Here is a 26,846-nt window from a genome sequence, read left to right as displayed (position 1 = left end):
CTCCTAGCTGGGGAACAAGCAAGGGGTTACTGCTGGCGTGGAGGAGATGCTCTGCAAGTGCCAGCCACGTATCAGCTCTGGGCACAGTCCAGCTGCGAATCCCCCACCCGGTCCAGCACCCTTGGGTCCACACCAGGCACAGGACGAGCCACGGAGGTGCTCCACACCATCACTAAGCTATGGGGCAGCAGCCACCAAGGCTCACGTTGCAACCAGCAGAGCCCCAAACACCAGCAGAGCAAGTGGGGAAGGGCTCCTGCTCCACGCAGCTGGGGGAAGACACAAGCCCCACACCAATTAATCTCCGATTAACTTTGCCAGGATGCAGGAACAAGAAGAAAAAAGTGTCAGCACACAAGCTCCCTGCGACTACACGGCATCTCATCAAGGGCTATGAAGAGGAAATATATCTGTGGGAGGGAAGGCAGCTTAATGCACTCTCCCACCCACCTCTCCTTCCTATGGCTCCAAATTCCCCCCCTGGGACTCAGCCTCTACCAAGCAGGGATGCTGAGAAATAGGATGTTATCCATAAAAAGCTACCGGAGTTCAAACTGCTCTGGTGCCACTCAAGCAGACACGTACAGAGGGGATAATAGTAACAGATTCCTGCTTATGCAGTGGTCACTGGGCTGGGAGAGAAGCCAGGAGCAGCTGAGGGAAGTTTCCCTCTGCTGCAGCCAGCTCCATGGTCCTGTGCCACACAAGGAAGGAATACATGCAAAAAATGTTTTAATTAGCTTGATTTTTTTTCCTTTAAAGCTCACAGATTTCAAGATTAGAGAAACACACCCAGAGTAGTTCCTACTATCCAAAGGAACAAAAGAGCTTTGAAAGAGTTATGTATTTTTAATAAAGACTCGGAGACACTATCCACAAGTCCCTTCTTGTAACAAAACGTGGAGCTTTGCATGCACAACTAAGGTCATTAAGCTTTTCTTATTTTTTTAATTTATTTTTTTAACTTGTTTGGGAGTCGTACCTTAGCTTCCAGTAGGGGTAATTGTTGATGATGAGATGTACTCCTCATCACACGAGCGTTACACCAGGAGAAGGGGCAATCCTCGCGGGGCTGTGGGGCCAGGCGGTGGAAGCTGCGTTCTGCTTTCCCCGTGCCGAGGTGGCACGGTGTACTCTAACCCCCCACGAAAGCACCAGCTCACTGCTCAGCAGGAAAGCAAGTGGTAGGTGCTGCTTAGAAAGGAGCAGAGAAAATAGAAAAAATATATATATATTTCATTACACCACTGGGTAAATCAATAGTTTACCCACACCAGGAACCATGCATGCACTTCTGGCCCCCAAAAAAGGGGAGACTTGCAGGGGACATCCAGAGCTCTGCACACTTGAGGGATGAGAAGGTATTTTTGGGGTAAAAAGAAAACAAAAAGGAGATAGCTCCTCTCCCAGCAGTCAAGCTGCAAAGCTCCTCGCTGCAGGACATCGGGGCTGTTTAATACCCATGTGGTTTTAAGAGAAGATTGCACAAGAGAAACCCCCATCTTAGAAAACGGGAGCGTTGCTGGGCTTGGAAAACCATCCATGCTGGAAAGGGACTGAAAGACGACTCGGGGATGCAGTGCCTCTTCCCTCTGTGCCTCTGCTCTGACCAGTGCTGGAGAGAAGACAGGGACCCATGATCTGACCCAGCAGGGCTGCTCCAAAACCTTTAACTTGGACAGGCAGTAGCTCTTAGCTAACTTGGGAAGGGAACCGCAGTTGGTAAGGAATGCTAACAGAAGGAGCAGAACAGCTTCGGCTTCACCATTGGCCTGAGGCAATCAAAGCTGCAGGAGGCCAGGCTGAAAGATGAATTTTTATCATGGAGTTTTCCCAAAATAACTAGGTCACTCTTAGCTAAGACTCCTCACGTATCTTGGTAGGGTTGTAGTTTGCTTGGTAAAGCCAAGCAATAAAAGGACAATCCTTAGGGGGTGGAAATGCCTGAGAAGTTGAGCTGGCACAGCCCCCCCGGGGAGGGTGGCGAACACGCAGCCACGTCAGCGATGTGACTGAACGGACATCTGAGTTCATGCAGAAGATGCAGCACCAAGCATCTCTTCTGCAGGGGCACGAGACACACCGTGGTCCGCTACAACTGGAAGGAAAAGTCAGCTACTGAGATGGCCCCGGCCTGAGCAGACCTGGGGACCTGGGACATGAACGCGAGGGCAGCTTGTTCTGCCCCAGAGAAGTCCTCTTGTTTCTAGGAAAGAAGTATTCAAGTCACTCCCAAGTATTCAAGTTGTTCTCCTTCCTGGCTGAGAGACTTTGGAAATTGCAACTGGAGAGCCAAACCCCAAGTTGCAAGCATGGTCAGATGTTCTGCGAAGTTGGCACCACACAGAGCCTGGGGAACGGCCAAAATCATCCCGAGCTACATCAGTACTGAAAGCTCGAGAAGTCGAGCGCACATCCCAAAAAGCTCCCCAAGGCACAAGAACTCCCTACAGAAACACGGGGTTGGCTCTGACATACAACAACACCGCTGTCTCCAAACGCAGAGCTGGAATTCACCGCTTTTTCCCAGAACCCGCGATCTCTGCTGTATCGCAACATGGACGCTGCCAAAACAGAGCCTCCGCAGATAGCACCAAGACATCCCGACTTAAAATAACATCGGGGCAGAAAAGGCGACTGACCTGAAGTAGCCTCAAGCTTAACTCATCCCCGTGGCCAGCAGCTACGAATGGCTGAGATGCCTGCGTGCCAAACGGCACCAGCAGCACCTCCACGATGGAGAGCGGCTGCTCACACACACACACCTCGCTGCCACCACGCAGAGACCACGGGACATCCGCTGAGGCTGGCCGAAGCTTTCATTTAGCCACCAGCATCATCCTGCCCCGAAGGGGGATGTACACAGATGAAGGTGGTTTTACAGGCAGATGCTACAACAGGGTTCATCAGCCCGGTACATCATTACGTGGGCTCGTGCTCGGTCTCTTCCATCACTTTACTAGCCCGTTCCTTTGTTTCAGAGGCAAAATTTGGAAGGTAAGTTACGGTGACACCCTGCCACATGGAAGAGCTGCTTGGCGATGCAGCACAGGTTTCCCCCCTCCTGTTAGTCCCAAAGCAGCTATCAGCAATTCCCTCTGCAGTTTTGAACACAAGCAAAACTTCCACTATTTAACCCACCTGAAACCCTCCTGGTGGCTTTACATAGCTGGAAGCACCAGCCTGAGCACAATGAAGCACACAAACAAAACGCGCTTTGCAGGAAAAGCTGGGCAGAATAAAGGGCTGCTGCTCACTGGGGCTCCCCCGGGGCGGGAGCGCTCCAACCTCCACCTCCTTGCATCCCAGCTGAAGATGCTCCTGCCCCAGGGCAGAGTTTTGCTGCTTCTTGGTGCCCTCTGCTTGGCCCTTTCCTGCCCACGGAGAGCCCCGGAGCTAAGCCACAACACCACCCAAGACTTCTCAGGGCATGCCAGCTGAAATATTGTCATGGCAGCATGATTTGCCCTTAAACTTAAAAGCACATAGGAGATGTTTTTGATCTGCTGGCATGCAAGTCCCTGGCCAGCTGGCAGAGAGCATTTAAAGCTTGGATTTTAGCCCTCTAGTAATGTGAGGCCAGCACTCAAACCAGGAAAGAGGTCCTGCAAGCAGAACCCAAGACCATGTTACCCCTTTCACAGCATCCTTTTTTTTTTTTTTTTTTAAACACTGTGTTTGTTTTATTAAGTTTCCCTTTTCAAAAGTTAAATGCCTTTAAAGTTTTTTGTTGCTTTTACTGCATCAGTGAGGCCTCCTGCTCCCAGCCCAGTTTGGTCACCGGTACAAAGCAGCTCTGCAGCCGTTTTAAGGCTGGCCCTAAGCATCCCAGGAGCCCTGGGCATCCTGGTTCAGGATGAAGCTGAGTTATTCCATTTTTTGGAGGGGGGCTGTCCAGCTGCTCCGTGAAAGTAGCTGTTCATGCATCAACAAGAGAAACTCCAGACAGTGCTCTGCTATGACATTTACCCAACGTAAGAGACCGAGGTCTTCGGTCAGGTCACCATTCCCGTCATCACCTTCTATTTGCCTATCTCACCACTTCTGCTGCGTTTATCATCCTTCTCATACGCCCATCATATCAATATTCTCATTTACAGCCAGGTTACTGCCTCCCCTCCTCCAAGACTTCTAACATTTGTGCAAGGACAAGTTTAGTCAGTCCACTTCCCTGTTCTTTCAAGCCCTGTTTCAGCCAAACACTATTATTCAGTTTGTTCTTCAGCATTTCCTAGGGAGGTGTTGCCAACTTCTGCGCCATTTGCATCACTGAGAACAGTGAAATTCGTTTATGTTTTCATTCTAGAGAATGAATCATCCCCAACACAGCACGTTCCTGCATCTGCAGGCTTCTCTTAGCTCCAAATCAAGACTTAGAGGACAGTTGCATCTAAAGGTTCACCAGCTTGGCTCTGTTTGGGTTTAGGGGAAGGCCATCTCCGGGGAGCATTCTGCAGCTTGGGACACAAAGGAAAATGTGAAGGGCTTGAAGAACCAAGAAGTGCTCACAGCAACGATGGCAGCATTAGGCTGAGGGGCTTGGACAGAGGTAGGGAACAAAAACGGAGCTGAGCAGCCCCAAGCAGGACCACCAGGACCAGGTAAGCTCGACGACAGTTATTACATGCTAGTTACATCTGACTTGTGTTTTGCACAGGTATTGCATCTCTAGCACATACAGAAGAGATTCTTGCCTGCTTTCACCCAAGCCTCACAGCAGGAAAGCTCTCAGCACCCAGGCCGTCAGCTACCAGCCTTCCCTGAGTCTGTTCCAGAGGCATCACAAACCCATTGGAGCCACTTTGCTTAGCTACCCCTGCCCCTCATCCTTAGAGGGCGATCAGCTTTTGTTGAGCAAGCAAGCCCAGGATAACGCACAGAACTTGGTTCAAAGAATAAAAATGCTGAAACTATTTTTTTTTTTTTTGCAGTTGTTGGACAGCTCCCCAAGGGGAGCCCCAGGCGGCCAGACCTGGCTTTGGGTCTCTCCGACACAAGCTGCGCCACGCCGCGCTCCTGTGGTTCTTCCTGGTGGATCAGGGCAAGTCCCTGTGCCAAGGGGCTGCCCAAATCTAAGGGGAGTCTTGCTGCAGTCTAAAGAAGGTATCTGAGGAGGAAGGGGAATCAGGGAGCTGAGAGAAATGGCACTGATGGCCTCTCCCCGCTTGCTAACCAGAGAGGACGGAGCCCACGACAGCTTAGCTCAAACAGGGTGGGCAGAAGCAGCGCATCGAGCCAGAAGCCAAGCACCCCTTCACTGCAGAGCTGCCTGGCCAGGAGGTATGTGCCTCCTGGGACACAGGTCCGAGCCGTGGTAATTGTCAGCTGCAGGATGAGATGAACCACACCACAGAGGTGCCTCTCTTCCGTCACAGTTTCAGCAAGATTAATCTTGTCTCACTAATGAGCCCACGTCTGCAGACCGGGGGATTGCTTGCAGCCAGCGCCAGCGTTCCTGGCTGCAACGTCTTTTGGCTCTGCATGGACTTATGTATGGCACGGGAAGAGTTCCCGAAGGGTTACTCCCCAAGACAACCCAGCTCATCACGTCAAAAGCTGTGGGGATGGCAACACAACAGCAGACAGAGGAAGAGGCTGAGCTGAAACTTAGTAAGGAAAAAAGGGAAGAAGAAAGTACAAGGAAGCGCATCTTGCTTGAGCAGGAGAAAGCAAGGTGGAAGCTGAGGTTAGAGATGAGCCTTGTGAGCTGCGAAGGAGGCTGGGAGGGCAGGAGGGGAGGGGACGGGGTTATTTGATGCATCCAGCCTCTCCCACCCCAGGAATGCACGGAAGCAGATAGCTGAATCAGAAATACACTTGGGGTAGCTATTTTGTTTAACTTTACATATTTCTTGGGTTTCTCAGTGGAAAATGTTTTGTTTTGGAGCTTTTAAAAACCTGACATGCCTGACTGCCTCGGCTGCCATGCAGTCCTGATTTGCTATCTGGAGCATCAGGCTCGGAGGGAAAGCAAGCCTGGAGTCAGGGAGCCACACACACTTCTTTACGTGACTGGGAACAGTTGCTGTGCCACCAAAGGAAGGAGACCAGACTAACATTATTGCCCTTTCCAGCTTAACGGCAGATGGCTTAAACGTGAGAAAGCAAGCCGAGGAGCATCCAGCTGGTGCCGTCCCAGAGGGACTGAACACCACCACTACAAGCCTGGATGTGAGAGCACATAGTGAGCTCTCCCGAGTCCTAGGCCCAGCACACTCAGCACCAATCAGGCCCAAAATTGGCCAAAAACCCGAGTCTTATAATCAAAACTTGCCTTCTACTACAGAGGTACTGCATAGTAATACAAGCCCCTTCGTTGTATCAACAGGCAACATTCAGCAAGTGCTTACCAGCATTAGACACAAGATGCAGCTTGAAGCCACTACAAATAAAGCACATTCTCTCCACCCCAGAACATACCCTCCCTGCAACGCTGCTTCGGTCTGATATTTGCACGGAGGCACTCCAGAGAGGAGATATGTTCTCTGCATCCTTACCAGGGCGGAGGCAGCAATTACAGAGAGCATCTCCACGTGGAACACACGAGGAGTGGAGGAATGCCCTTATCTGGTCATGAACAACCTGCACATGCAAGGGCATAAAAGTCTCACTTACCAGCAGCACTGCAGATTTCAGCTGCCTGATTGCTCCTTATCAGGAGCTCTGTCTCTCAGGTAAGCTATCTGGTCTAAACCTCAGGGAGCCTGTCCTTTTTCTTATTTTGATTTCTTCTACTTCTTCCGATGGATTCTCACTGAGATAAAAGCTGGGCTGAACTCACCTTGCATCCTGCAACTCTGAAAGGAGCTCACCTGACAAATCTCTTAACCTGAGTTAATGCCACCTTGAATGTGCACAGTCACAGATCTTGTGCTACAAGTCATGTGCAAGGCTGAAAAAAATACACCATGATTTAGCTAGAAAATACGCCAGTTCCCAGAGCACTCACAGCAACGCTTCCATACACACCCTTTACACACGTTCACTTCCGTTTGTGTCACGTGAGATTTTTAACACCAGCATTGGTCTTTCAGTGTGGCATGCTTATGCTTTCGAAGGTTAGCATTTCGGAGCTGTCTTAATTTAGGTCCAAATTCCAGATTTGCACTTGGAGCTAAGTATGCAGATTTACCCGTGAGGAAAATATGCAGTGTAAGATTGCTGCACTCTTTTCATGGACCCTTCACCCCCCCCTTTTTTAATCCTGCTTTTCTTCAGAATGATTCATACCCACCAGCTACTGCAGAATTGCTCAAAACTCAGTGCTCTTCTACAGTATCCACAGTCCCAGCAATTTGTCTGCTGAAAAGCACCAGCTGACTCAAGCCCTTTTCCTTGCACGCAGCTTAAGAGTACACCACACGTGCGTCTTTTCCAGAGCAAATAGTTGAAAACCTACTCACAAATCCTAGGACAAAGGCTGTCAAGACAAACACTTTGGGGTGGGGTGCTGATTCCAAGTGCCAAACTCAAGTAAAAAAATTAAATAAACTTCAATAAAACAAGGTCACATCTAGTAGAAACAAGTGGCAACATCTTCACGTGCATCTTCTCCCTCTGCTCTTCTGCCATGTCAGCCTCAACCTTCTCTGAAAACCTGCAAACAGTTGTGGTGAGAAAGAGAGGACAACGTGAACATGAAGGTGGCCAAAACATACAAGAAGAGTGCTTTGATCCTCTGATGCCCCTCTTTGAGTTGCATGGAAAAACTGCCCACGGAGCAGCCATTCCCTTGGCATTGCTTTCCTGGTCCCTTTCATATCCCTTCTTAACCACCTCCACAGAGCTCAAACCATTACTGCTGATGAATTGTCTGCTCTCAGCCTTCTCTTCCCATTGTTTTTCCTCCCTATGACTCGATCTCTTCCTTCACTCCGCAGCCCTACTCCATGTGATGTTGCCCCAGCCAGCCCTGTCCCCTGACCCTGGAGGGAGCCCCGCAATGCCCGGTTCTTCAGGCACCTTCTCTAAGTCACCCAACTTCAAGCTCACCACCTCCTGCCTTCTATCACTCCTTGCCTACTTTCTCTCCCAGCACTGTCCTTATGCCCCCCAAAACCCTGGAAGTGACCACTTTCCCCCCTTCCTGTAACCACAGCTCTTTTACCTCCCTGACTTACCCACCAGTTGTTTTCCATCTAGCTCCTCCAAGCATCAATCTCATGCTGTTTCCTTTCTGTTCTCCTTTGGCTTTTTATTAAGACAGGAGCGCTACAGATTCTGAAGCTCACCCACCCCACCTAGTTTGCTTTGAGTCCAAAGTAGTAGCAGCTACTGACAATATTCTCCTTCCAAGAAGTCCATATTTTCATCTTCTGCCTTAACGCCTTGCTCCTCAGAGCCTGCCTACAGGGTCACGAAGCTAAGACGTATCGCATGCAGCAGCGAAAAAAATGCAGCCATGAAAGCTATCTGCAATCTTGGACGCAATAAATGCCTTCACAGCATCTCCTCAAGGTAAGGTAGCTGTGCTATCAGTAAAATGCATACCTTAGCCTTAACTCCTGTAGTGAAGCGTGTTTAAATGAAAGGAGAGATTCCAAAAGCAGTAATTACATCTATACCCTAACACACTGAACACTTTTTGCCTCTGTTGATGTGCACGCTCATCGGAGAACAACTAAGGAACAACCTGTTGATGTAGTTTGCCATCCCCTCAGCCAGTGCCGAGTGAAGCTCAGCACATCCACAGCCCACCTTGAGACCGCAGCAGGTAGACATCACTTTGGGTACCTACCAGAGACGAACCAACCCCACACATCTTGTGTGCAACCACTGCAGTGCGCTTAGCGAAGCGTATGCTACCCTACGAAATACAGCGTGCGTACCGCCTTCACTTTGAGCTTTTTTCTAATCTCAGAAATAATCTTGGATCCCATCATAACACAGATCTTGATTCGAGTAATTCTGCCACTGACAGCTTTAACCAAGTCTTGGTAAACAAGTATTGACACTGGGTCAGAAATGAACAAGATGACAGAACGCCACGCAAACAAAACCTCACTGCTACCCCCAAACCCAGCGAGTCCAAAGCCAACCAAATGTAAGCAGTTTCGGTTCACTCAAGCAAACACAGCCCGTTGTAACATGCCCAGACTTGAGTTACATTAGCAGGAAATTATCCTTCTAGGATAAAGCAAGCCTTGGCTCCACAGCTGCAGATAAGTAGCACTGGAGCTCAGGCAGAAAAGGTCCTGCATGTTGGGGGATGCTCCGTTTTAGTTCAGCAAGGCAAAGGGGAAGCCTGTGAGAATGACAACTGACTGCCCAGAGTTCTGCCTCACGCAATACTAATTAGAAAGGATTAATTGCCTTCAACTAGGTTCAGCTTTCAGAACTCTGGAAAGAACAAAAGCTGCACAACTGCACAACACAGCCAAATCCAGCTGCTCGTACTTGCAGACCAGAGTCTCCTAAAATGCCGCGATCACTACGGAGCCTGTCAGGGCAATGCTCCCCAACATGCAGTTGCACAAACACTCTAGGTGATGGATGCTTTATTCTGACAATGGCATGAGACAAAAGGCAAATTCTTCATGCTTTACATTATGCTAAGGTGCAACCTCATGGTGCAGCCTACAACCACTGTAGAGGATGCATTCTACAGTGAATTTGGAGAACTGAAGATTGTTTCATACATAGTTTTATGTGGAATCTGAAAGTCATTGAGGCTCAGCCTGCACTTGGCAGTGCTAGTTTAACAGATGGACTTGATCTTGGAGGTCTTTTCCCACCTAAATGATTCTGCAAGTCAGTCAGTGGATCATCACACATTTTCCTGAATAACCTTGTTCAGTACTCTCAGTGTTCAAACTCAAATAATCTGGGGTGGAATGGATATTTGGGTTAATGAAGGCAGCAAGACAATATAGGAAGTCGCAGGGACTAGTTCTGCAGGGAGGGTGGAAAGCAACGCACCGTGTCTTCAAACCAACTCCACCCCCAATGACAACCACCAACCTGTACGTTCAATACAGGCAATGTGAGGGACCAAGCTTTCACATTAGATGTAATAGAAAAACATTCTTTACTCTGCAAGTGTCTTTACAAATATATATTTATATATTTAAGCCCGTTTCAGGCCATAAAAGCCCATAAAAAAAACAACCAGTACCTTTTCAACAAGAGAAACTGTGATCCAGAAGTCTGAGGTGAAAGACTCCCAAGCAAGGGCTGCTTTGGCACTTCTCTGAAGGCCTCTATTTAGCACATAAAACCATCTTAAAAATCACATCAGCCTTTTATCTGCGAGGAGGGGTATCATTTTCAACCACCCCCCCCCCCTTCACTACTCTCTGGGGGGGGTAAACTGGAATCACTTTTATGTAATCACTTACTGCTTTAAAAAGGGGATATTGCATCCTGAAGACCAGCTTTTCCAAAAAAACATTCATGAATGGGTTAAAAAAAGTAAGATGCCGCTTGTGGATCCAACCACAATGTGCTGTTGTCTCAAAATAGAAGAAGTTGATACTAAAAAGCTATTCCAGATACATACAAGTACAAACACTAGAGCTGGTCAGAAAGATTCAGTTTCAACATTTTTAAAAGCAGGGAATTTTTTTTCTGCAATGTGTTTTTTGCATTAATTCCCCCTATCCTCACTTTTCTACCAGTTCCATATACCCTTCAAAAAAAAATCACTTGTCTGTTGTAAGAGTGCAAAGTCCATCCAAATCTTGTGTTCAAGTTCACTATCACTACACTTTAAAAATCCTGCTGGCAAATAAAAAGGTCTCGATTTAACTTAGCAAAAGTGATAATCTAGAAAATATTCAACATCAAGAGGTCTTACAAAAAACTTCAGACTACTAAAGCATTCTAAGGCACAGTGTTTTGGAAGAAGTGCTTTCTCCCTTTAGTGTTGCTTTATACACATCACGTGTGCGAGTCCGAGTGATGCATGGAGCTGCAAATGTATGCCATGCCTTCTTCCCAGTCAGTGAATTGAATCTTTTCCCCTCAGTTTCAGACGTAGGCTCCCAGTGCTGCATGGAATTCAGTTAAACATTGCACCAGCTGCTGAAACTTGGGTCTTTCTTCAGGATCTAGGGCCCAACAGCAGGCCATCACAGCAAACCTGGAAGACAAACAGAAGACATGAGAACACACACTTGGCAACCACAGTCCCAAGCCTGAAAATGAAAAACAACACAACATTTGGCACAAGAAAGCCTGCCAACCAGAGGAAAAGGAACCCCGCATTTTCTGATACACTGTGCTGAATCACTCCTGCTGCAGACAGACACCTGGAACGATCAATAAACGCACCATGACTGGAGGCACTGTTTTGATTCAGGATACAAGTCAGAGGCAATCCAGGAGGAAGTAATACATAATTCATCGGAAATTGCTGAAGTATTGTAAAAGCATAGCTCAAAGCGCTTCTGTGGTAGGTTTACGGGAAGGGGATTTGGAAGAACATGTGAGGCAGGAGGTGGTGCCTGTGTTCTTGCCTTCTCCCATCCTATTAAGATTATGATTAAACACCGTGAGTGTTGCTGTTTGAGTGCCACTATACAGAGTGCTTCTCTCTTTAGTCTTGCTGAGAGAACTGAAACTCCCCACAAACCTAGCAGCTTCTTACACTGCAGCCCCACAAATACCAAGTGGAAAACCTCCACCCCCTTTGGCTCCCTCTTCGCAGCCTGATGATTAACCCTGTCTCACCTACATATCAAAATAAGGAAGAGAGGTGGGTCAGCATTAAATGAAACTCAACAACAAAAAATGTTAGCTTGCATTCCGAGGCAGATCATTGTGAAGCCAAACAAATACTTACACAAGGGTCAGCAAAAACAAACAAACAGGAAAGGGAGAGGCAGACCTGGCTCTTTCATTGATAAGGCTGGCTTAACATGCTGGTTCCAAAAGAGACATTTTACCCTTTCTCCAAAGATGCACACTTACAGTTCATCAGGACAGTTGATCGGCTGAGCTATTCTATAGCCATCCTTTAAATAAGCAGCCATCTCAAAGGGGTCGATGTCGACATACGGAGTCTGTCCCAAAGTCATCAGCTCCCACAGTGTTACTCCAAAGGCCCACTGAAAAGAAAAAGCATGCAGTCCACTTAACAAGTCTAAGGAACATTAAACTTTATTTTTATTTATTTTAATAAAAAATGGTGTAATGATTTCCTAATAAGTTTACCCCTTCAAAAACACTACCCAAAATTTCTCAAAGAAGTCCTATGAAATTCAAAGGTTCAGAAGAGCAGAGTGAATTAAACCATTTTTCTAAATCAAAATTCTCTGTATATTTTGAGTATACGCCCAGAAGTCCTACTTCTGAGAAAAACAAAGATTTTATCTAAGTAAACCTGGCAGCTGGATCAGCCTTCAACACATCATTCATCTGACACTCCTTCTAAAAGGAGCTTAAAAAGATGAAAACTCAATCAATCAATACAAGCACAAGCATTGTACAAGTAAAGTAGTTTAACTAGCTGGTATCCAGAGACCAAAGAGACAAAACCAAAAGAGGATGCTGATACTGCACAATGAAGATTCACAGCAGAAGTTACAAGTGCTGCAATCATCATGATTTATTTTAAAAGGGGCAGAACTGCCTTTTCTCCCAGCCTTGGAAGCTTCTTGGTTTTAATCAAAGGTGGCTTTGATTAGCAGTGTTTAAATTAAGGGATGCTGCCAGTGTACATTGAGAAGCTCAGAGCCAGAGAACGGCAGGCACATGGACCTGGCCTGTCTCTGAACAGCTATCTATTAGCAGTGCATGGAGGCAAGGGAGGTAAAGAAAAGGCAGGTAAGAAAAATGTCAATGAACAGGTGGTAGAGCCCCTAGAGCGTTAGAATAAAAAGCAATTCAAGCAAAACTACTTTGAGAACATAGCTACTTCCAATTCTATAAGGAACTGCATACAAACAGCATAAAAAGATAGAGCTGTGTGTCCACCAGAGAGGGGAAAAAAACACAACTAAAAGTCATCAGGAATTGTTTTTATATGCTTTAGCTGACTGGTATAACTGTTGGCAGAGGAGGAATACATTAAAAATGTTTCAAGCCAGGAAAACCGTTTTAAGGAAATGCATCCAAAAAGCAAGTTTAGAACACATGCTAATTGCATCTTAGCAGACAACACCTAAGCCTCTTGTAACAGATTTCATCATTGATAAAGCTGCATGCATTTGGTATTTAGATTTGTTCCAAGAGAACAGACAAAAAAACATATTACAACATATTTGTGAAAAGTGTCCAGGTAATTGCAAAAATAATAGTTAGGGCACACATCCTACACCCAGAAAGATCTCCCGTTTTGCATGCTACAAAGCTCAAACAGCTACGCATGTGAAGTACAGAACTACATTGTAGAAGCTGACTTTATGTAATACAACAGGGAGTTTTGTGTTAAAATACTGTAAGCTGAATTGCACTGAAGTTTTCTAATGTTATGAGACCGAGGTGCCTTCTTCCTAATAAAATTCTACTGGCAGTGCGATATAAACATTCATTTCCAGTCCAGTCTTCATGACCAGCACATGCATTCATGTTCCAGACTTCAGAGAGTGAGTAAGAAGAAATCAATGTTTTTATTGACCCCATTTAGTATCATAAAAACATGCCTTTATAGGCAATTTCCATTTCCTGGTCTGGCTTCAAGTTTGGTGTAACAAAACCCCCCATGAGTATAATGAGAACAGAAATATTTCTGGAGCAGAGCTGACTCCTTCCCTTTCTTTCCTTTTTGTCTTTTTTATTTGTATGGCTTGATGTACAAAGACCATGGCAGTGAGGAAAACGCAACCAGATCTTTTCAAAAATTTCCTAAACTAGCACATTTTAAGAAATAGATTACAATCTCTGGATGTAGCCACAGTAAGAAGAGCATTGTTTCCAAAGAAAATACCCCCTTACCAGGAAGGAACAGATCATAAGGGTAAGCGGTTTATCTAATTAGTACTCAAATTACCAAAGGTTGTTCTTCAAGGACAACCTCCTGTGAGCACAAGAACAGCCTGTTTGGATGCGCAGGAAGCTGAACAAGCACAGTCTAAGGCCACCATGGGTGCACTGACTAAGCCCAGGCACTGAGGAAGGAAAGAAAGGTGGATGCAGGAGAAGTCTGCCTGAGGAACACAGTGAGACTGCATGAGCATACAGGGATGGAGTCTGGAGAACCAAAGCTCATCACATGCATCAACACAAGACCATTGGACCGGACGGGATGCATCCATGGGTGCTGAGGGAGCAGGCTGAAGTCACTGCAATGCTGCTCTCCTCATCTCTGAAAGGCCACGAGAGCTGGGGAAGAGGCTGGGGACAACTGGACAAAAAGGCACCCTCCTCAAGAGGCAGGGCCCAGGGAACTACAGGCCAGGAGCTGGGCAAGCAGCAGCTCCTGTGATGGTCAGGGAGCACAAGACACTAGAAGCCATTTCCACGCAGTGAAGCATAAAGGTGACTGGGAACAGCCAGCATGGCCTTATTGAGGGCAAACTGCCAAACTAAGCTGCCTACTACTCTGCTGAGAACATCGTGAGTACAGGGAGAGCAACGAATGGATGTTCACCTTGGCTTTAGCAAGGCCACTGACATCTTCCATAGCATCCCTACAGCCCAAGCTGGCAGGCTGGAGGTCAGGGCTTCTGCAGAAGGAAGAGGAACTGGAGAAATGGACTGAATGAATGTCAATATTCAAAAAAAATCAAATGCAAAGTCCTACCTCTGGGATGGAATAACCCCCTGCAACAGGACAGGCTGGGGCTGGCTGCCTAGAAAGCAGCTTTGCAGGAAAGGATCTTGGGGTCTTCATGAGAAAGCTGAATGCATCAGCAGTGTGTCTTTGAAGCAAAAAGCCAGCTGTATTCTGGGCTCTGTTACCATGAATATAGCCAGTAGGTCAAGGAAAACAATTCTTCCCACTTTTTCGCTACCTGCAAAGTACTCTGTTCAACTTGGAGCTTCCCCATACAAGAGAAAAACACTGACAATTTCACCTGTTGATCCTAAATTCAAAGCCAACCTCCCAGAGTGGAAAGCGTTTAAGAACCATCACTATTTCTTAGATCTTCAGGGGACTACAGATCACATTTGTTCAAACAGCAAACGTGCTGATACAGGTTGCTCACTGAATGTAACTGTCTTTTCTGCTAACACTACCAAGTAGGACAAGGAGCAACGGACAATTTGCCAGGCGAGAAGTGCCTGCTTGACCTTTAAACTATCTACCCTACGCAGCAAACACAGGAAACAGGTGTGCAGTTCTGGATAAATCACTGATATCTCTTCAGTGCCATAATTCTGTAATTACTGAGAAAGGTTTGGTGGGGGAAAAAAGTTATCAAAATATATTTACAAAACATAAGGGGAAAAAAAGAAAACGAAACTTACCACATCACTAGCGCTGGAAAACTCATTGTTAACCAGGCTTTCAAGAGCCATCCATCGAACTGGTCTATTTTCATTATCCCCCAGGCAATGGTAGTCCATAGGAAACAGGTCTCGGGATAGCGCATTGTCTGTAATCTTAACCTGAAGTGCATCGTCAATGCTAATTTAAAAGAACAGAAGTATTTAGCAACCTCGGCACTACAGTTTTACAGAAAATATTTACACTCCACTTTAAGTTTCCAACTCAGGGTTTCATTGGGGAATACTGATCACACTATCAACACACCAAAGGGTTAGCATTCTTCTTGATCAAGACACTTATTCTGTGGTTATCAAATACTTCTTAAAGTATTTATTCTGTGTTAACGGGTAAGCACTACAAAATCAGAAGTCTTAGATTAAATAAAATACAACATTTACAAATGCAGAAAAATACATTTAAAGCAAACCTAGAACTCCTTTAATTATTTTTGCTCCCTTGGAGATACACTTTCAGTTGAATTATTTTAGCTATAGTACCTTTGTAGCATTTATGAGCTAAAGACTTAGGCAAAACAAGGTCTAACAGTATCTTGATAAAGCAACTGGTATCATTTGTGACCTAAAACCTCGTTCCTAATCAAGTGATATTATTTGCTCTAATAAGATATTTATTTCCACAAACACTGCCTCAGCAAAAACTACTCTCTGGTTGTTGGATAATCAGAAATTGGAAGCTGGCTGAGGAAAACTTACTTGTAATCAACAGAAAAAAAAGCCTCAAAGTAGCACAGAGGAACCTTTAGTGGGTGTTTATGGAATAAATTTGCCTACTGATTCCCTCCTCCGCCCCCCCCATGATATTAATTCATGCTCTTTTAAACTTAAAGTCAAAATTCAGTGTTCTCAAACACCTGACTTCAGAATATGGAGAAAATGTTAGCTTAAACATTTTGTGACAAGAAAATAACATTGTGGTTTTGGTTGTCTTTTTTTTTTAATGGTGTTTGCCATCTTTAATTTTTCAAGTACTTCTTTATTTTGATGAGAAAAATTAAATATAAATGCTCAACTTGTGTGTTTGCTGCTTTATTATTTCAGGTACCTTCATATTTACCCCATTCCTGTGTGATTTCAGGTCCGTTCATTGACCTCAAAATTTATAGACCAAGACATTTCCATATCTTGTCACTCTTAAAAGGCACAAATGAAGTTCAGAGAAATTCCTAGAAGATCCGTCTATGAACAAACAAAGGGTACTTTCCAGTGACTACAGAGCCCTGACTTGTGTCATGGACTATGGACTATGTCCATTCCAACTGGGCCCAAGACACCTGAGTATTTCCCCCCTTCACAACCCTGCTAAGAACACTGCAGTCCTGGCTCCCTTCCCCAAATGAACACAGACACACAGAGCTAATACGCTTCATACCAACTCCTCCTTGTTTTTCCCACACAGAGGTACTCCCAGGAATAAACCTTGGAAAGAAGGGAGTGGCATATGAACAAAGCCCTTCAAGGAATCCTGGCTACTGACCACCTCTTTTTCTACATAAAAACCCAAGGCTAGTCCAGTAGTTCTTGTACTGCAGTAGAGATCAGTAGATGTTCAGCTCCTGCCTGCATTTGCCATGGAGAAGCACCACCAGATGCACTACAAATTGAGTACTATTGCCAGCACTCAGGATCACAAGTATGGCAACTAAAACAAAGCTGGAATTTGCCCCAGGAAGGCAGGGAGTAAAGTTGGCTAGACTGCTGACCCTTTGCACAGGAATGGCATGAGGCAATTAATTTTCTGCACTGAAATGAGAGGTTGTCACCAGGTAGCTTCCCTGGAGCACTGCTTATGATTTTGGCTTTCTGTGGTATCACTTTTTCAATACATCCACCAGAGGAAAAAAAATAGAAATTAAGAGTGCCTAAGGAACTGTATCAAACTGAACATCCTTACACCGCGTGAAAGGTTTTGCTAAGGTGGCGTTGTAGCATTGGTTCAAAAGCACGAGGCGTGACTAGACGGTAGACGGTCCTGCTTCCTCTGTCCAACAGTACCTGCTGGAAAACCTGTCCACTAGTAAACTGCCAAGATATTCCAAGTCCCTATTAACATTAATGGCTTCCTTTAAGCGAGCATTTGAAAAAATAAGGAAAGACAAAAATATACTACCAGTATTTCAGAATTGGATGCTCTGCTCTTTTAATAAGCATTCTGCTTCACCCTATATTTAGAAGAAATTTTTTTTTTACTGACAAGAGCACTTACAGAACTTAGGAAAAAAAAGTGGTATGTTCTGAGGTAGAGATTGGGTCACTTAAAGAAAGCCTATCTTAGCCCTGGTTAGTGAGGTAACACTGTTTGCAACAATGACTCTACCCCGTTTAGTACTTACACACAGTTTCTAGCAGCCAGGTCTTTGTGAATGACCTCCCGTCTGGCCAAATAACTCATTCCACAGGCAATCTGAATAGCCATATGTACAAGATCCTGCTGGGAAATTGCCTGAAAGAGCAAAGAAGAACAATCAATGCAGAGCTGCAAGCCCAGTGCCTACTAGGTTACCATTTTATTTGCATTCTAGTGCCCTTTCCCTCTCCCCTAACCTTTAGTAGCTGGTAATTTCTCATTTTCTAGCTGTTTACAGACACTGCTATCTGTTCTTTATTCTTTTTTAAAAAAAGAAAAAAAAAACTTTTTCCTCCCATTTTTTCCTTGACATGGCAGGGGCAAACATTTCCAATTTGCAACTTTCTCACTGTCACACTGACTTTCCCTGGATTAGTGGTGAATGTAGCCAGATTTTACTTTCTTATCACACTATTTTCACTTTGTTTCTCTAGAAACCAACTCGTTTGCAAGCAGCAGATAAAATTCTCATTGCTGCCCATGGCTGAAAGCTACTATTAAAGGCTGTTGCTCCTTCTACTTTTACAATTTTACAGGTCCATATAAATCAAATCCTTGCATACATCTATACCCTACTTTCTCTTTCATTTCTACAGTGTTCCTGAAGCTCCAGTATGTAGGTACACACTGAAGCTGCAAGATTGTGGTTAAAATAAGCTAAATACTAAATTAAAAAAAAAAAAAAAAAAAGATGTTGACTTCTTTGTTAACTGTTTGTTAATAAGAACCACATATTATTTCAGAAAATTCAAGAGTTTGCTTTAGGTATTTCTATAAAAGTTGCATCTTCAGTTAAGTATCTCCGACACCAAACATCCCAGTTTTTGCTAGGTGGGAAGTATGGTCATACCAACTGAGAGGCAACTCCTGTTTGAAATAATATAAACACAGTTTGTCTAAATTCTTGGAAAGGGGTATTAGTGTGCTGCACAGAGATTTATAGCCCAGATTAAGCAGCCAAACAAGTGAATCAAAGTTGAAAGATCCTAGCAGCTTATCACAATTTATTGGTCTTGTAAATTAACAGAGGCAGGTAGCCCTTGCCAGTTTCCCCTGTGTAACTTAAATCCACAACCATATACCATTTCCGCTTTTTTTTTCAGCTATGTTGATATACCAGCTACTACCCTGACCAAGAGTTTAACTCAGCTTCATTAGTCTTTGAATAGCTGTGATAAATGCCATCAAGAATGTTTTCCTTGTATGAATCAAAATAAATACATGCTAAGGAACCTGCTTGTCAATTCTTTCATTGTCACAGTAGGACAGGTAAATAACACAACTATTTCTTTTAAGGCACAAACACAGGTGACGAACCAAGGCTTCTGAGTAAATGCTGAACAGGCAGGAAGTGACAGATTTTCTGAGTTTACCTGAGGATTGTTGGCCTCTACCAGCTTGCACTGTCGCAAGAACAGTTTAAGGTTCCCCCAGTTCATGTACGGCAGCAGCACCATTGGTTTCTCTCCCTCTTCTATACAGACATGAGTGATAGGCAGCAGATTCCTGGAAGCGAGCGAAATTCCTAGTTTTATGAAGTTGAAATTTGACAAAGATCTTCTCAATCAATAAACACACAAAATGAAAGTAATTCAACGCTAAAGAAAAGCATTAACCTTTGATACAGATCACAGAGCAAAAGGCCTCCAAGTAAGCAAGGCAAGCAGACATTTGGGGAAGGCAGAAGGTGGAGAAATATTTGAGTATCTTCCCATTAGGAGGGAACCCCCAGATTTTTCACTTGTCCAAGAGGGTTGAATTAAGATTTGGTGAATACAGATTATCATTTGCATGAAGACAAAAAAGATTGTGCCTGATCCATTTCAAAATGCCAGAACAGCATCTTTTAGTTTCGAATTAGCTGAACGTTAAATTGCACAATAAATGCAGAAGTAATTCAGGGCTTCTACCAGAGGCATTTCACTCTTCCTGACAGCTCAGAGAACCCTCGTGTGGCACCGTTTACGAACATCTTCCAGTAGTATCAACATAAAAATCCGTAGAAACTTGAAACAACCTCTATAGAGTTTCAATTTTCCCTGAAACATTTTCAGGTGACTGTATTTTCTATCAGAAACATTCTAGGAACGTTTCAATGAGTTCTGATTATTTTTAGAGGGGAACTTTGAAATCCCATGTCCTTGTAAGAAGTGTTCTGGTAGTCAGGTGTTACACCCATGAACTCTACGTGCCCGTTTAGCTCTACCTTCAACAAAAATAAACACCCCAGCTCGATAGCTGTCATAGAGAAGAAAAGCTTTGGGGGTTTTTTAAGAAGTTTGACTTGTAAAAGCAAGGATAACAGCTGATTTTGAATGATGGCAGAAAGGCTGTTTCATTTAGTTTCAGTTTTAATTGTGTTTCCCCATGAAGCTGCTATTGCTCTTAATACAATCCTGCCTTTTAGGCAAGGTCTTAACTATAAGAATTCTTAGAAAAGCAACTTTTAAATCCACTGTAGAACTAACAGTTCTGCTTGAACTTCCCTTCCCTCATGTTACCAGTGATAATGATGAACTACCAGCCATGGTGAGCATGGGTTTCTTCTTACCTGCATCCTTGCTAGTAACAAAGGTCTTTAAGGGTAATTTCAGCCTTCAATCTAAGCTGCAAAACTGCAAATAACACAAGCTGCTTGGGGTATTAATTTAAAAATGTAAGCCATCACCCCCAAATCATGCCAGTAATTCCAAGGAATAAATCCCATCAGTGACATTACGATGCCATACCAGGGCAACACACGCGTGCAAGAGTCCTAAAGAGCAGCGTCCTACATGGATACACAGAAATATCTAGGCACAGGATTCCTTGTACTGTTCAAAATTTTCTGCGTGGCACAGAGGTGGACTAGTAGATTACCTAAAATGATAATCAACCTGTATATAGACTTGCTCTCCTCATCATTACTAAGATCTCACCACTTTTAACAATAGCCTGTGCAAGAAGCAGTGTAAACCAGCAGCACCTTTTTCCTGTAATAACTGAGAATGAAAGGAATATCTAGCCATATATTAAAGGAATATCCAACCCTATCTCACTGCTTGGCCTGGAACACCAAACCAAAGACTTACTCCATTTCCCCCATGTACTGCTACCCTCTGATTTCACTGACTGTGCAGCTCTAAAAGCGTGTCAGGCATTCTTTGCAATAGGAAGCACACCTGGAACTCTGCATTTTAAAGGCAGGCAGAAATCTTTTCAGCTCCTTATGGCTTGAAAAATTTCAAATATATAAAACATTGCTCATTTTGTAAACTATCATTTTGCCTCCTCCCAAAGAGCTATAAACACGAGTATTTTCATCTTGCACAGATACAGTTTGCCTTTTAAACACTGAGTAGCTCACCTGTGATGAAGTCCTCTGAGTTTACAGCTTTCAGTCAGCATCATTGTCACCTGCACCTCTGAAGCTTGATCTAATGAAAAAAATAAAAGCTACAGATATAACTTTGGCAACAAACCAATGTATTTATTGAAATTTGGTCCAGATTTGCAAGTCAGCTAAGGTCACTTGAGCACAAACAGAATTTGTTTACTTACATTTTTTAAATGGAGTTTAAAAAAAAAAAACATAAGTAAGCCAAGTTCTAGGGCATATTTTTGCTTAAACAAATGGGGTGAAGCCGAAAAAGGGAAAAAAACTGCAGGTGCTGACAGAATGTACTCTTGCCACTTCCTGACAGCTTTTGGGCACACACGAACCTCTTGCACCAGGCAGCATGGGTCAGATCTTGTGCCCAGGGCCAGCACTGCTGGAAGCAGGGGAGCTTGCCAGGTGTTTCCCAAAAGCACAGAGGTGCACAGAAGGCACCAGTTTGCTGCTGAATCACAACACAGGCTTCTGCAGTTTACTTTCATGTTGATAGAGACCATTTATTCCTAGATTCACATATTTAGTGCTCCCTACTTGAAACACTTGACTCTTGGTAACCTTAGAAATGTTTGCAGTTCTCCTCCCAGACTGTAAAAAAAACACAAAGAAATCCCTGCTCCCAGCTGGAATTCGAGCTTCTCTGATAACTCCAGCAACCCACAGCAAGGAGAACATCTTCTGGGCAGAAGCACTGGCTGCACCCCTCTTCCCCACAAACATTTTTGTGTTGATTTTTTTGTTTGTTTTGTTGTTTGTTTTTTTTTTTTTTTTCCTGGTGGCAAGAAGCAATAGGTAAGCTTAAGGCAATGTAAATCACGGCTCACACAAACCCTCCCTCTTCATACCTGGGTACACTCTTCTGTCCCTCCTTCATGTTACAACCAGCACTCCTGCAAGCTAGCACAGGAGAGAACCCAGCTGAGGCCAATCAGTTCTCCTTGCTGCATTAGAATGAATTTACATATCTCATCTGAGTCAAATAAACATTTTACTGCTCTAGGAGGGGAAATGGAGGTGAAGAGGATAGGGAACAGAACACATCCACTCTTCTCCCTTCATCATGGTCTTGCCCTCCTCTTCATACCAGCTCTGGCACCTCACTGGACCCTTTCCTTAACTGAACTGTAATCTTGCAAAAGAAAAAGTGACTTTTGGCTGGAGGAGAGGTGCACGTGGTCAGTGCAGAAGAGCACCAGGTAAGGAAGGAAAGCACAAGGCCCAGAGAGAGAGCGTGGCCTCCCCCTCATGGCAATGGCAAGCTACTAGATGGGCTCTACCTACAACACGCTCGCCTCCAGCTTTCTAGACCTGCTGGAAGCGCAGGTAGCTCCAGGCACACCGCAGCCCTTCTGATGAACCTAGGAAGGGTTCATCAAAAGAGAAACCGTGTAACTCAAGAACACGGGAGCTGCTAAACATCAGTTGGTTGAGAAACTTCACCGGGGGAAGAAAGGATATCCCAATGCAAACTGCTGCAGAGGCTCTTTCACCACCTCAGCTGGGCAGAAAACAAAAAGGAGGCACGCCTTCCTAAAAGCATCCAGATGCTGAAAAACAAAGACTGGGGAATCAACATTACAAATTCAGATATAAGTGCTGGGCAGAGGCTCTGAACTCTGAGTATGCTTGGAAAACCCTAGGGAGCATCACTGCCCAGCCCCTGCGCAGGCTAAAGGACCAAGACCACCAAACCCTGAAACAGCACTCTAAGTGCCATGACATTCATGGCTCTGGTGTCTTACGGGATGCATCAAAATGGTGCCTCTCCTTCTGTTTGATAATAAATATGCCCGGGGGGTAGGGTATGAATAGGTTCTTTCAGAGGCCTCACGCGAGCATCTAATGTCTCCAGTTTAACTCCATCAATGCCATGAGAAAGAGAAGAAGGCCCTACCTACTAGGCAGCGATAGCACCTAGCTATTTTAGCCTTTTACACATGATAAACTTCATCTGAAGGAGACAGACCTCAGGTTTGTAAATGAGCGAGAAAAAACAAGACACTTCATTAAAATCAGTTTGTATAGGCATGAATGACTGAACCATTCAGCTGTTCCCCAGGGCAAGCAGCACTGAAAATAAGGCACAAAAGCACGTTACAAGAAGCCAGAGGAACTGCCAGCAGGTTACTGGTATTAAGCTTCCATTTTAAGTGCATTAATAAGTGCATTAACCGCTCGCATTCAAACAGACCACAGCTTCTTCATCCCAATGAAGTGCCAAAAGATTACCAGGTGCGAGTTTGGGTTGATGAAATTGCTCAGATGTTCTTTGACCCTGTGCTTACTTTACTGGTTTGCTTTTAATTATAACATTCACCATGCAATGATCTGAAGTGCTAAATCAGAGTTTATTTAAAACTGGATTCAAAATCTACAGAACAAGTTAATCTGGTCTGGACAACACACCCATCATCAGACGACGCTGTTGTGCTGTTGTGTCGATGCCTTTCCCTTTCCATCACACAGGGTGTTTGTCACAAGGTCATTGTTACGCTTCAGTGTTTTCTTTCAGCTCAGATAGACTATGCTAGAACTCCCGAGCACCCAAAGGATGATTGACTCCCATTCAAGTATATACGGAAATCTAAATCTTATCTGGTGAAACAGTCCCAGCATCCGCATTGTGTTTTCTTATCAATATTATTTCCTTGTTTTCTGCATGGAAAAAACTTACACAAAATCAACCAAATCAACACACACAGAGCAAACAATAGCAGTGCAAGGCTAACCCTCCTCCAACTTAGACCTGTGCCAATTTAGAAGAATACTATTTGATTATTGTGGCTTTACTAGATATAATTCAAAACAGAACATAAATTATCACTTTGAAAATTGAGCGATTCCAGCCAAAAGGGGTCAAAAATATAAAAATCAGGGTACTGCTATTCCAACAGTTCCCATTGCAATTAAACCTAATTTTATGACCATTTTCTTTAGTTACGTGATAAAGAGTGCAATTGAATTCATTTATTTTCATAAAGTCACATTTATTAGATTATAGCCAGTTAAATCTTCATAGATTACAAAGGTGATTTTGGCAATGAAACATCTTGCTGTAGAGGACATGATCATCCTTGCAACCTGACCATCCTGCATTGCAAACCCACGTAAGCAGTCAAGAAACCCCACAGCCTTTCTGGCTTTGATATGAGAAATTTGCAGTCCCTGGGCAGTGCAGGGGCAGCCCTGCCCTGTCAGCTCCAGCTTGGTGAGACACAAGTGAGGACACACTAAGGCAAATTCCATAGGTTTCATCTTCCAGCCTGAGCCAAACATTCTACTGAAACCATACCTCAAATCTCTAAGCATTACCTGTAAGCACGCACATTTCAGTATTTTGTTTTTCAATGGTTTTATTTAGTATTTTCTTGTTTCTGTAGCCACACAAAACAAGACTTGTGGAATGATCTTATCAAACACACAAGAATGCCCACAGGCTTTTGCAGCTTTCTTTCTGTATGGGATCTGTGAGGTTATTTGATCTGAGTATGGCCACACATACAGGTAAACAGGAGAGAATGGGGGGGAAAAGAAGGGGGAAAACCTCCCACAGAGCCATAAACCTCTCAAATTAGAATAGCCACAACAGAGGAATCTAACATGCATTAGATTCGTCATCAGGAAACAGTGTTGAGTTGAAGCTGAACAATCCTGGGCAAGGCTTGTTGCACAACATCTTCAAAGCCCTAAAAAAGCTAAACTTTCCTTTGAGATATTAATGCTATTTGTGATTGGGAATACCTCTGTACTCAGCGATCCATGGAGCTGTGGCCTGATGATCGTGAGCTGAGGTACAGACATGTCACCGCTGCTCAGCCCTGAGAAAGCATCATCTATTTTCACAAAGCTGTCACACGCCAACAGCTGAGTACTTGAATAGCAAGAAAAAAATGGAGATGACACGAGTTAGGACAAATATCTGGGAGTCAGCAGTGATTCTAGAAGTTCAGTTAGGACAAGAAGGGCCCAGTTTTTGTAAGGTGCTCAAAAGCAAGACCAGAAGTGATTTAAGACAGATGTAGGTGCATCCCAGAACTGCGAAGATGATCTTACACTTGCTGTTACAAGGCAACGACTGGGAAAGTCTACCTTGGGGCACGGAACAAGAACAGGCTAGGATTTCTGGAAGCTGTGATACGGCTACAAGTTTATCTCACGCTATTACATTATTTGTATATAGCCAGGCACAATGGGGCTCTTGGTACCGCCACTCTCATGTATGAGGCTAATCTCCCCATACAATTCTGGCAAGCGTTTTATGTGCTGAGGCCCCTCCTGGTACCTGGGGACAGAGTACCTACTTGATTTTTACCCACTTCCACGATCCCACCTGCAAAACTGTGCTTTAAATCCTCACTTACCAGCACTATCAGTCACATGAATCACCGTGACACAGCTGACATGTTTACAGGGAGTTTTGCGATGACACTAAAATTGCACCAATTTGCTTGCTACAAGGCAGGGCGCTCCAGCAATGGCAGAGCATCGTGCTGTGCGTTCACTGGGTGGTTGTACGTCAGGAAGTCGCTCCACACCTCAAATTACCCACCAGACATGAAAAGCAGCAATTACTTGAATATTGAGCTGGGTTATCTGATTAGCTGGATGGCTTTCAAGAACAACATTTTAGGTCAGACCTTCCAGAATCACAAATTAGCAAACGCTGTATTACAACTTCAGACTTCAGATCACACCTCGGTCATTAAAATAAATTACTTCAGAGAGCAGGAAGGTAAAGAAAAAGTACAACGTAACCAAAGGTTTCAAAATTCAAACAAGATATTCCAGAGCCTTTCCATAGTCTATGGTAATACACAGCAATTTCTTTCAGCATTCCTATCAGAATTAGCTCCACGAAGCATGGCAGCTAGGCAATCAAGGCTTCCAGTGAACACGTCTCCTGACGGCAGCATCTGATAAGATATTTTACCTAAAGCTTTTCTCACTTCTGGACTCATCCGTGGTGTCTTATTCCTACGCCAACTTCCATCTGTCTCATTGCAAGCTGGCACAGCAGACTCTCCCCAACATCAACATATTCATACAATGCACTTTATATATGGCTATCTGTTTTCACACGGGTTGTACTACTTCAATTATCTTTCAAATTTGCAGGCTTTGCCAAACATACTGTGACAAAGTCCACTAGCTCGAGTTATTGAAGGGAGAAAAGCATGTGGGCAGGCACAGCGGTCCCACACTGTGTCCATAGGAACTGAGACTAGGAAATTAAAATCCTGATTGTAACTATTCAGCTTGAGGTGAGAAATACTCCTACTATCAACACGTTCATTTTAATTACTGCTGCTTCTGCAGAGCAGTTCATTACATAAAAATTTCTCCCAAGGCAGAATTCAGTCACAGTTCAAAGATCCCACACATCTGAATACTGCTTTAACCCTTCTCAGCAAGTCTTTGGGTTTTGGAAGAAATTGAACAATCAAAGAGTATCCTGAGTTCACATCTGTTGTGCTAGGAGACATTTTTAGAACTTCCCTTCAGTAGGAGAATGAGCTGTTAAGGAAGTTAGGAGCTACAAATCAAATCAAAATGATTACAAGTAGTCGCAATCCAATCTACTTTTTATAGGGGAAAGAGGACATACACACACACAAACATTGATGCTTTAAAACTTCAGGAGGTCCCAGCAGTGAGTGACAAGGTAGATGCCAGCAACGTCTGATCTGCCCAGCACTGAAGTGAAGGGGTTAAAAAACCTTGCTCCGCTTTGCAGTT

At 44.3% G+C, this 26,846-nt stretch overlaps 1 protein-coding gene across 2 annotated transcripts in view; it reads right to left on the bottom strand.

The window, feature by feature from the left end:
• Positions 1–10,008: 10,008 nt before the first annotated feature.
• The window catches only part of RYK (receptor like tyrosine kinase), a 40,143-nt gene continuing 23,305 nt past the window's right edge, over positions 10,009–26,846 (bottom strand). For both annotated transcript variants that reach the window (XM_035334736.1, XM_035334737.1), the window contains exons 9-14: positions 21,084–21,153; positions 19,111–19,243; positions 17,724–17,833; positions 15,352–15,511; positions 11,911–12,047; positions 10,009–11,080 (exon numbers count right to left, since the gene is read on the bottom strand). In XM_035334736.1, coding sequence (XP_035190627.1) covers positions 10,969–11,080; positions 11,911–12,047; positions 15,352–15,511; positions 17,724–17,833; positions 19,111–19,243; positions 21,084–21,153 — 722 coding nt within the window. In that variant the 3' untranslated portion in view covers positions 10,009–10,968. The remainder of the gene's footprint in view (positions 11,081–11,910; positions 12,048–15,351; positions 15,512–17,723; positions 17,834–19,110; positions 19,244–21,083; positions 21,154–26,846) is intronic.

This window comes from Oxyura jamaicensis, chromosome 9 (genome assembly GCF_011077185.1).
Source record: "Oxyura jamaicensis isolate SHBP4307 breed ruddy duck chromosome 9, BPBGC_Ojam_1.0, whole genome shotgun sequence".
Classification (NCBI taxonomy): Eukaryota; Metazoa; Chordata; class Aves; order Anseriformes; family Anatidae; genus Oxyura; species Oxyura jamaicensis.
This window is presented reverse-complemented; position numbering and strand designations above follow the sequence as displayed.